The 11,708-nt window shown below is 40.5% G+C and overlaps 1 protein-coding gene across 1 annotated transcript in view; it reads left to right on the forward strand.

Annotated features, from left to right (window-relative positions):
• COLEC12 (collectin subfamily member 12) overlaps positions 1 to 11,708 on the forward strand; it is a 187,213-nt gene that overhangs the window by 141,872 nt on the left and 33,633 nt on the right. Inside the window, exons 3-4 of the mRNA XM_082667283.1 lie at positions 1,924 to 2,046; positions 11,594 to 11,692. Of these exons, the coding sequence (XP_082523409.1) occupies positions 1,924 to 2,046; positions 11,594 to 11,692 (222 nt within the window). The remainder of the gene's footprint in view (positions 1 to 1,923; positions 2,047 to 11,593; positions 11,693 to 11,708) is intronic.

Raw genomic sequence — 11,708 nt, forward strand, 5'->3', positions numbered from 1 at the left:
TCTGTTTAATCAGTAAGTCTGACTTTACAGCTTTACCTTCAAGGAATTGGCTAACCAAGGTTGATCCAGCATATGACCATCTTCTAAAACAAACCGTAGCTCCTCAAAATGTGTTCCTCCAACGAAGCATCTCCTGGACCTTTTTAGAAATACAGAATTTTAGCTCCTGCTTCAGACCTGCTGAATCAGGATCTGCATTTCAAAAATGTGATTTGTAAGCACTTGACAGTTTGAGAAGCACTGTTCTAAAGCATGACGACCAGACCAGCAGCATCACAGCCCCTGGGAACTTGTTAGAAATCCAGATTCTCAGGTGCCTTCTCAGACTTCCTGAATTAGAAAGGCTGTGTTTCAACAAGCCTTTCGAGTGAATCCAGTGCACCGTGGAGTTTGAGAATCATTGCTCTAAGTCATGGAACAGACAGATTGAGCCCCCTCCCCTTGGGTGTATAGCCCAGAACACTGGAGAGATTGGTTAAACCCTGAAACTTAATTTGAGTCATTGTTCTATGCTGTTTCTCTCATCATTTTGCATTAAACACAGCTGAAGAACTCTTTTCACTGAAGAAGGGCACAATGCGTAAAATTACAAACCAAAGGAGAGAAACTTCAGCTGTGGCTTAATCTTCACAATTTACCCATCAAAAGTTATTGAGCACAATCATAGAAGATCAGTCCTTTATATGCTATTGCTCCTGGGAGACGCTATTAGTAAGACACACATAGGGAAAGGAAGACTCTCGCGATACTCCTTACAATGTGATTTTCACATTAAAATGTCAAGAGTCTATGTCTTCTGTGTTTCTCATCAGTCCGATGGCAAGTTCCTTTTTAATAGGTTAGTTTCTGGAGTCACTTGCAGAAGTGTTGATGGTTTACCACTTAGACTAGAATGTTTCTCAAAAAGTTCAGCTGTGAGCACTAAAAATTTACCTCCTCTCATCAAAAATGTCTGGTTTTTCTGGTTGTTCCCTAGTTGTTATTTAAATCACTGTGATAACTTAAATAAGGGTCAGTGTCTGTTTTCTGTATATATGTAATGTACAAAGATGGTTATATATGGAGCATTCTAATCATAAAATTACCTATATTTTCTGCTATAGGTTATAGTACAGTATAGCTAGTGGCATGCTGGTAAAGCAATTGAGGGTGTGGGAGGGCATCATTTGTAGTGTTTGCCAATTTCCATGGTGTAAATACTCCCTCCAGGGTTGATTTCAAGCTGCCAACTGTTTAACAACCGGTTCCCAAAATTCCTACAAATTTGACAGTTGACTCTTGCAAGCCAGTAGGAACTAGCTCGAGCACACCAATGAAACAAACATCAAGGGACAAGTCACACTTTTTTTTTTTTTTTTTTTTTTTTTTGCTGTGCGTGGTTCTCTCACTGTTGTGCCCTCTCCTGTTGCGGAGCACAGGCTCTGGACGCACAGGCTCAGCGGCCATGGCTCACAGGCCCAGCCGCTCCGCGGCATGTGGGATCTTCCCGGACTGGGGCATGAACCCGTGTCCCCTGCATTGGCAGGCAGACTCTCAATCACTGCGCCACCAGGGAAGCCCCAGTCACAATTTTTTTGTTGTTGTATTTGGTTGTGTCTGAATTACTGTAGGTCCAATAATGGCTGACACAAGTAGATTTGGGTGTTTTAAATCTCTTGTCATGTAGAGATCTTTATTGAAATTATAATTATCATAATGGAATGTGATCTTGAAACTGTTCTATGAGACAAAGTTCTCTATTTTCAAGTCATTAAATACGTTTATAATAATATAATGGCAAGATTTAAAGCGCTTGTGTTGTTCAAGTATGTTTAATTTTAAAATACCACTCATCCTATAAGAGGGCATGTGAACCAAAATGCAAAAAGATACTTTTGAAATGTGTTTTTGGTTACTATTATTAAGATTTGACTTTTCTTACAGGTATTCAGGAAGGAACACAATGTACCAAATGTAAAAATAACTGGGCACTGAAGTTTTCTATCATATTGTTATACATTTTGTGTGCCTTGTTAACAATCACAGTAGCCATTTTGGGATACAAAGGTAAGTACTCTTTCCTTTTTCCTTCCAAACAGCAAGTTTTCTTTCATTAATTTAAGCCTGAAAAAACAAGTACATTGGCAAGTGTGAAGTATTTCATTAATATAACTCTTGCCAACAAAACTTAAACATCTTAAGCTCCATCTTTGTGTCTTGAGCTTCTTGTAGCTGTGGGACCTGAAAGGAGAGAAGTAGCAATTCCTTTTGAGTCATTTCAACCATAATCATGGTCCTCTATGAGTTATAAATTTTTTTCCTCTTTGTTGCTTTTTCCTACTTATTTCCAAATACTCCCTCTTCCTCTATCTTCTTCCATCTTATCTCTAAGAGGCCCCACGAAAACCCTGGAGTCAGCACATGGGAAAACTGTATTGACAGAGGATAAGACCTCCAAGAGATACGACTTACTTCACCTAGGAACTGGCCAATTAATTCCCTTTTGTTTCTCTTCAGCACCTTTACTGTGGTCACTGTTTATATACCCCCATAAAAATACCACCCTGTAGAAATTAAACACAGAGGCGGCACCACCACCTCAACGGTACTTTATGGCACATCAGGCATTCTTTCAACATGTCTGGTTTAAGGTCAGTGGAGGATTTTTGCCTGAATCCTCCAGATCTGCAAAGTGGGTTGGTCCCCCCCACCCCCCGTTCCAGACACCGCAGGTAGAAGGCGCCCTGATTCAGAATCACAAACTACATAAACCCTTTTATAGGAAACAGCCATGGGGGACTTTCCTGGTGGCGCAGTGGTTAAGAATACGCCTGCCAATGCAGGGGACACAGGTTCGAGACCTGGTCCGGGAAGATCCCACATGCTGTGGAGCAACTAAACCCGTGTGCCACAACTACTGAGCCTGCGCTCTAGAGCCTGTGAGGAGCCCGTGCACCGCAAGCTCGCTGCAACTAGAGAAAGCCTGTGTGCAGCAACGAAGACCCAACACAGCCCTAAATAAGTTTATTTATTTATTTATTTATTTATCTAAAAAAAAAAAGAAAAGAAAACAGCCATGGAAGCCTCACAGAGACATGCGAGATAGATGTGATGTCTGGTTTCAGCAAGAGGCAGACATGGGGTCTGTTGATCTTCGCTCTGCCTTCCCTCGGCACTGATAGATTAACAGTGGAGAATTCCCACATGTTCCCTTCTCTGTTCCTTGCCCCATAGACTTGACCTGGGGACAGAAGGATGCAAGGTGAATTCCCTCCAGCTTGTAACTCCTCCCACTGCTCTCCCAGCGTTTATCGGTTTCCTGAGAAAACAATGTACTGGAATAAGAATGGGCTTTGGAGCCAGACGGTCCCGGTCCAGTTCTTGAGTCCACCATTTGTAATGCAATCGTGAATGTTTATTAAGTGCTCACTGGCGTGCCGGGCATCACGCTAAATCCTCTGCATGGCTGTGTAACCTGGGAATGAATCATAACCCCTTGGTGTTTCTGATTTCTTATCTGTAAAATGGCAATAGTAATGCCACTCTTCAAGGTGATGGTGATGAGCAAAGATGATGTAACTGAGCCACCTGTCCTAAGGTTGGTCCCAGTAGCGAGTGGCTGAATCTCTCTGTTCTTTGCTTCTTCATAACTGCGTTTTTACAGCTCTAGCTATGAGAATGGCAAAACATGTTAAAAAATACTCAGTATAGTCGGGGCTTGTTAAGTCCACTTTTAAGGCTATTTCCATGGAAAATTGTGTGCATCCTGCAGTGGGCTGACTGATGAACTTGGGCAATGGAAGTTTGGAAAATTACCAGGTCATTCTATCCATTTGCGATGAGTTAATCTAACCTAGGATTAACAGAGCAAGTGTTAAGAAAGGCTATTAAATCATGGCGGGGCTGGACAGAGGGAGGCGGGGGAGGAAACTTAGTGGGGAAAAGGAAGGTGTTTTATGTCCCAGGTAATTCAGCCTGGTTGTCTTCTTTCACTGGGTCATTTAGGTCATTACTCACTTGACAACTTTTCCTAGTGAACTCAGATAAAGGAGATGCTTGAAATCAAACAGTCATTTAATAGGTATCTTTAGGGCTCAGCACTATGTGATATGAAAGTAAACAGAGATGAGAAAGGTTTGAAGAAATAGCTCTGTATGGTATTTTGGCATTTTTACCTCTGCAAAAAGATATGGTCTAGGATCTTTATGCCTTAAGAATTATACAGAAAGATACAAAATAGGGGGCTTTGTTTATTTTTAAAGTACAGATATTTCCTCCATTTTTATGACAGTAGAAAGCCCTTCTCGGCTCTGGCATATTTGTGTGGGCTGGTCCATTCACCCGGAACACCTTTTCCCTGTTCTCCACCTTTCTCTGTATGACTTTCTCTTCTTTCCCTTCATGTCTCCCTCAGACACATGTACCGCAAGAAGCCCCTGAAAGCTGAGCTGGGTGCCCTCCTGCTGGTCCCCATGGCATCCTTTTTTACTCTTAGCCCCTGTCGCACTATATCGTTATGGCCAATGGGTCTGTCTCACCACCCAAACTGTAAGCTCCACGAAGACAAGAGACTCTCTTTTATTTATCATATCTCCCACTAGCATCTGGCTCATAGTACGTAATAGTTACCCAATAAAGTTTACTAAATGAATTAATGAGAAGATGGATGGATAATTGGATGGTTGAATTGTAGATTAGGGCCGACTTCTATAAAGGCAGTCAATCAATGCCCAGGGACCTCTAAGCCAATTGCTGCGACTCAAGGCCCTACCTAGAAGCTTAAAATCCTGACGATTACTTGGCCTGCTCTGGGGTGTATCTCGCCAGGATGAAGGGCGAAGGAATTGAGGGAGTGAGACAAGTTGGAGTCCCCTCTTTTCCTCCTTCAGGGTCCCCATCCCTCAGGCTTCTAATGACAAAAATAAGGTAACACAACATGCAATTTTTGTCTTTAAACACAGCCTTAATGAGCTAAAATGCTGATATTTTCCAGATGTGTTTTCCCTTTACTTGAACAGTGATTCCTCTTTCTTGCTGATAAGATTCTGGTGACCCAACATGGTAAGAGGCAGAAAGATAAGTTCTCCCTTCACACATCTCCCTTTGAAGTCTGGAGGAACTCGCTCCACTTAAAAAAAAAAAAAAAGGGAAGAAAGAAACAAAAAAGAATATTCAGTGAAAAAGAGGTTTCTCTGGAGGAGAAGTTGGAAGGAAGTGAAATAGAAACTCCTTTATCAGAGTTTGCAAAGGCAATTCCATGGTATTTTCCTCAAAACTGTTCTTTACTTCTCCTTTTATGTCACTTATGCAGCTACAGTTAGGATGTAACTTAAGCTCCTTCCACAGAATTTGCTGATCAAGTCAGAGGATTGCTGAGTCACCCAGACAGGTCAGTACACTGGCTGTGACAATGAGGCATGTCAGCCACTTTACAGAAAGCACATTCTCAGACAGTTACAGCTTGGTGCACCCTCTGTCCTGGACTCTTTATCATCGGTCAGTGAAGCTTCCATGACAGAAGCCACCTCCTAAATTCAGTGGGTCATTTTTCCTCCAGAACATTCCCTGAACAGGAAAATCCTAGTCTGTGGTCCTGCCCAGCAGGCATCTACCTTAAGGGAATTAGGATGAAGATGAAAGACAGACATCTGAATCTTTTTCAGTAAGAACCTCCTCTGATGCAACATTCCTAGTCATAAATGTCTGCCTTGCTGCTCGGCTCTGCCAAGGTGGCAGTTGCAGCTGGATAAGTAGGCTTTCAGATGTGCATCAGATCACACTGTGTAGCTGTTGTCAGAATCCACGATAACACCCTATAACCAGACCTTCTGTATTTTTGTAATGAAATATGAAATAGTGTTCAAGGTAGAAATGTCTTTATTACATCACGAAGGAGCATAACTGGTATTACTGGGAAGTCCCAGGTACCAGCAGGGGGCGTGTTTCTCAGGACCACAGTCAGGCTGGTACAGACCCTCGTGAGCACCCGGCAGGAGCTCTGTGCTCTGCTCTTGTTCCCTGTCCCCAAGGCCTGGGCCATGAGCTACGTCTCTTGGATCCTCCATGTCCAGCTCTGGGCCACAAACCTGGCAGATACTTGGTAAACATCTGAGGTTGATGACTGTAAAGGGAAGATAAAGAAGACATAGTCCTTCCCCTGAAGGGACTTTTCTTGGAAGAAACCATATTTAGGAAAAAGAAATACTGGATGAAAGGCAATGTGGAATTATAGAGCAAGCATGGATTTTAGAGTTAGATCTCCTGGCCTGGTATCCCACTTAGTCACTTATAAGCTGTGTGAGGGACTTCCCTGGTGGTCCAATGTTTAAGACCCCGCACTTACACTGCAGGGGGCGTGGGTTCAATCCCTGGTCAGGGAACTAAGATCCTGCATGCCGTGTGGCCAAAAAAATAATAAACATTTTAAAATTAAAAAAGTAAAGTGTAGATTTTTACCCCCCCAAAATTAAAAATAATAAGCTTTGTCACTCTGGACAAGTTACTGAACATCTCTGAGCCTCAATTTTTTTCATCTGTATAACAGCAGTCATAAGGATTAACTGCAGTGACGATGCAGTGCACCTTGCAAAGAGCAGGCAATCCACAGAGGCTGTTTTTATTGCCATTCAGATAAAGGGTCCATTGGTGTGGAATCAGATCATCAGGCAAGGCTTAGCACGATGGGCTGGTGAGATTCGGAGTAGACCTTAAAGGACGGTGGAATCCAGACGAGGGAGAAGGAGGTTAGTGGCCCAGGCCAAGGAATGATACCAACATGCTTTTATAGAAAAGGTATTATTGTCAGATGATCCTAGAGAATTGAGTTTTGGGTACTTAAAGAAGGGCAACACTTCAGATATGACACCTAAAGCAATGATACTTTGAAGAAAAAATCTGTCAAGAAACACTTTCCAATAAAGGGGAGCTTGTGAAAAAACAGACTGCTCGTGACCCTTCTGTGTTTCATGTTTGTTTTCCTCATATGAGAACAATCTACAAACTGAGGTCTCCCTCCAAAGATGGGGAGTTTCCAGGGTCAGAGAGGATGGTCTGCCACTATTTTCCTGACAGAGAATTTGTGCTAATGAGTTAAGAGTAAAAAAAAAAACAGCGAAAATGCTATGTGCTATTACAGCAAGTGTTACTTCTGGATCTCCATCAGTCTAGTATTTTAAAGCAGTTAGCAAGCTGCCAGTTTTGCAGCCCTCAAGTTTGCAGCTTTATACACAGATCCTGTGTTTTTAAACACAGACACACAGGCAGTGGTGCATGTAACCAATTCATAATCCTTGTGGGCGGGGCAAAGAGTTTCCTAGCACCAAGGAGAAACCTAACAGATTTTTGGGTTTTTTTCATGAACGTATTTATTCCTTTTACTCTATACAAACCTGAATTAGCTGTCTGTGACAGTTCTGTGTTTTTAAAAAGTAAAATGGAAGAAAAATTAGAGAGGGTAGAAAATGACTGCCTGTCAGCATATTCAGAGGTTTCTTTGGCTTCCAGGAAAAAAGGTCAGGACTTAAGATCCTGTATGTGGTTTGAGGACAGACTGAGGCATGTGTTTGATTTGAGGATCAAAACTGAACCTAAACTTGTAAACATTCGTTGTTTTTTTTTTTTAAAGGGTAGCTTTGCTAAAATGTAGATGAAACATTTTGTTCTTCCCATTTTCCAGGGATTTAGGAATGTGCATGCCTATCAGACAACCCTCAGATTATTATAACTATACCTCTGTGTTTATATAGTCATCTTAAAAAAACGATAATTATTCAACTAAATGCCATACTCATTGCCAGTGTCGAGGCCTCCCTGCATTGGTTGGTTTATACGTTTGTTTGCATAACCTCTAGCTCAGTCGATTTTTTCCACAGGCCTCAGCAGCCAGCAGGCAGATTCTCATTTATTTAAATAAACGGTGTAATGAATAAGTATGTGATGAATACCTACTACGCGCCACACACTGAGCTAAGAGCTGGAGATAAAACCAACACAAATTGTCCTGCCCTAAAGGGTCCTAGAGTAGAGAAACCATGACAACACAGTGACGAGAGTCCTATAATCGGGAGAGAGACCCCTGCAACATAAACTTCAGCAAAGATTTCCCACAGGACGTGACCAGCTGAGTCTTGAAGAGCAAGGAGGGCTTAGCTTGGGGAAGAGGCCAGGGAAGAACATTCTAGGTGGGGAGAAGCATGCATGGAAAGGCTTGGGGGAGAAAGAGCGTTTGGTTCAAAGCACATATTTCATTATGATCAGACTATATAGAAGCTTGAGATAGAGCACGACGAGCTTCTCCAGCTTCTCCACGCGTGGGAACATACTTCTGCTTCCTGATGGGAGCCTGGAGAATCTTCTCATGCAGTCCCACGTGGGTGGAACGCTTGCTGAATAAAATAGACTGGGTCCATTGGCTGATAAGTAGTATATAAAACATATTCATGCTTAAAAAATTAGTCATTATTTTTTAAAAAGCTATCAATACCAAGAGGGACAGTCAGACTTGATCCCAAGCTGCTAGAGGTTGGATCTCACAGGAGTTACTTCTGGAGGGATATACTCTTATTTGACATTTATTTTTTATTTTTATTTTTTCACTTAGTACACTTTATTTTTTTCTATCTTTATTTTTTTATTGAAGTATAGTTGATTTTCAGGTGTACAACATAGTGACTCAATTTTTTTATAGGTTATACTCCTTTTAAAGTTATTACAAAATAATGGCTATATTTCCCTGTGCTGTACAACATATCCTTGTTACTTATTTACTTTATACATAGTTTGTATCTCTTAATCCCTATCTTGCCCCTCTCCCCTCCCGTCTCCCCACTGGTAAACATTAGTTCTCTATACCTGTGAGTCTGTTTCTGTTTTGTATATATATATTCGTTTGTTTTATTTTTTTAGATTCCACATATAGGTGATATACAGTATTTGTCTTTCTCTGTCTGACTTATTTCACTAAACACGATAGCCCTCAGGTCCCTCCATGTTGTTGCAAATAGCAGAATTTCATTCTTTTTTTATGGATGAGTCATATTCCATTGTATATATATGTATATATATAGAGAGATAGATATATATATATACACACACATACCACATCTTCTTTAGCCATTCTTTTGTTGTTGGTCACTTAGGTTGATTCCATATCTTGGCTATTGTAAAATAATGCTGTTGTGAACATTGGGATGCATGTATCTTTTCGAATTAGTGTTTTCATTTTCTTCATATATATACCCAGCAGTGGAATCACTGGACACATGGTAGTTCTGTTTTTAGTGTTTTGAGGAACCTCGTTACTGTTTTTCATAGTAGCTGCACCAATTTGCACTTTCACCAAGAGTGTAGTAAGGTTCCCTTTTCTCCATATCCTTGCCAACATTTGTTATTTGTAGACTTTGAGGATAGCCATTCTGACAGGTTTACACCTGTCAAGGTGTAAATGAGATATGAGATATCAAGGGGATATTTCATTGTGGTTTTGATTTGCATTTCTCTGATGATTAACGATGTTGAGCATTTTTTTCACATACCTGTTGGCCATCTGCATATCTTCTTTGGAAAAATGTCTGTTCAGATCTTCTGCCTGGTTTTTTTTTTGTTTGGTTGGTTGGTTGGATTTTTTTTGGTGGTGGTGGGGATCTCCTGGAAGATGAGTTACAATGACATGGCTTGAGTTGTAAGGAACAAGAGACAGTTGTTGAAATGCGTCCATTCCAGATGAATAGGGAAACACTGAAGTCTCAAGAAATGTTGCATTGAAAGGATGAGAAGAAAAAGATGCTGAAATCAGAGAGAAGGTACACCATGTCTTGAAGTTCTGTGGTTTATAGCCTCAAAGATAGAAAAGTAGAGTAAAATTGGGTGATGCTGATTTCAAAAGGAGGAAAGGGTTAAAAGATATTTCAAAGATAAGGATCAAGATGTGCCAGAGGTAAACAATTATGTCAATACCTACAGTGCCCACTAGGGAGGACCTCCAGGGAAGTGGTGTTATTGGGAAGGAATCAGGTTTTCATTTATATGAATAGGTACAATATTAGAGAAGGTAGAAGATGAAAGAGATTATGACATAGGATGGATCACTGTTAGGGAGAGTAAGAGTTTTCTTCTTTATAGACTAGAGTTTAGTGACCTGGATATTTTTATTCCAATAATACGAAAGATGAAGGCTGGTATAAAGAGAAGGAAATAGATAAAAGTGAGTCTGACACTGCAACTTTGGAATTCAGGGAGGCATCGAGGATGCCATAAATCAATTTAAAAAAAGATATATATATATGTGTGTGTGTATACATATATGTTACATATTCATTCTCTATTTTAAATTACAATAAAGTATAATTAAGTAAGTTTGGTGTTTATATAATAAATCTGCCCGTTTTTTTTTTAAATTTATTATTATTATTATTTTTTTGCAGTACACGGGCCTCTCACTGTTGTGGCCTCTCTTGTTGCGGAGCACAGGCTCCAGACGTGCACGCTCAGCGGCCATGGCTCACGGGCCCAGCCACTCCGTGGCATGTGGGATCTTCCCAGACCGGGGCGTGAACCCGTGTCCCCTGCATCAGCAGGCGGACTCTCAACCACTGCGCCACCAGGGAAGCCCAATCTGCCCGTTTTTTAATTGGCATGTTTGTTTTATTGATATTGAGCTGCATGAGCTGTTTATATATTTTGGATATTAACCCCTATGGGTCATATCATTTCTAAATATTTTCTCTCATTCAGTATGTTGTCTTTTCATTTTGTCACTGGTTTCCTTTGCTGTGCTAAAGCTTTTAAGTTTAATTAGGTCCCATTTGTTTATTTTTGCTGTTGTTTCTTTTGCCTTAGGAGACAATTCCCAGACATTTTAGAATGGTAAATTTAAATTCATAACCATGGACAATTACTGCCTTCTGAGAACGAATAATGACAGTGGCTTTAACACTGCATCACTAACTTTCCCTATCATGTACAATCAGGAAAATGCTGGGAAAAAAGTGTTCTTAGTCAATTATTATTTGGAAACCCACTTAGGCATCTTCTTGGGAACCGATAAAGATTCACTTGTCACTACGGAGAAGCAGATTTTCAGGCCTCAGTGATGAACTCATGACAGAGAGTAGCAAACACCCTTGACTTTGCATCCCTTTTACAACAACTTTATGTATAGACTTGAGCTAGATTTTCTTTGCCATGGAATCTCCTTCCATATAATCGAGTTATACCTACCAAGAATGGTAGGGAGTCTGATAAGTGACAAAATATTGTGTTATGCCTCCACCTATGGAAGTTAGTATAAAAAATAACACAGATTGAGGATTTCTATAATACAAAAAAATATTTAATGAGTTCCATACAATTTCTAAAATCTCCAAGCCAATACAGAATCCTGAGAACAGCTTTTAAGAACATACAGTTCTCAACCAAGTAAACTACCACCAGGGTTTACGACAAGTACGTTACTTATTTTTCTAAAAGAATGGCTTTTTCCCTATATTTGATTTCTTTTATACTCTTTTTCTTTCACTCTGTTTCCTTTATTCTGTAATGAAATGCTCTCTTGTTGAAACTGAAAGATAAAATATGGGCAGGTGTGTGTATTAATCCATTGATTTCCAAATCTTAGTTGTAGAGAAAATGGACAGTGTTACAGGTGGCATGGAGACATCTCGCCAAACCTATGATGACAAGCTCACAGCAGTGGAAAGCGACCTGAAAAAATTAGGTAATCTGCAATGAGA

This window comes from Grampus griseus (genome assembly GCF_964374135.1).
Source record: "Grampus griseus genome assembly, chromosome: 12".
In the NCBI taxonomy this organism is placed as follows: Eukaryota; Metazoa; Chordata; class Mammalia; order Artiodactyla; family Delphinidae; genus Grampus; species Grampus griseus.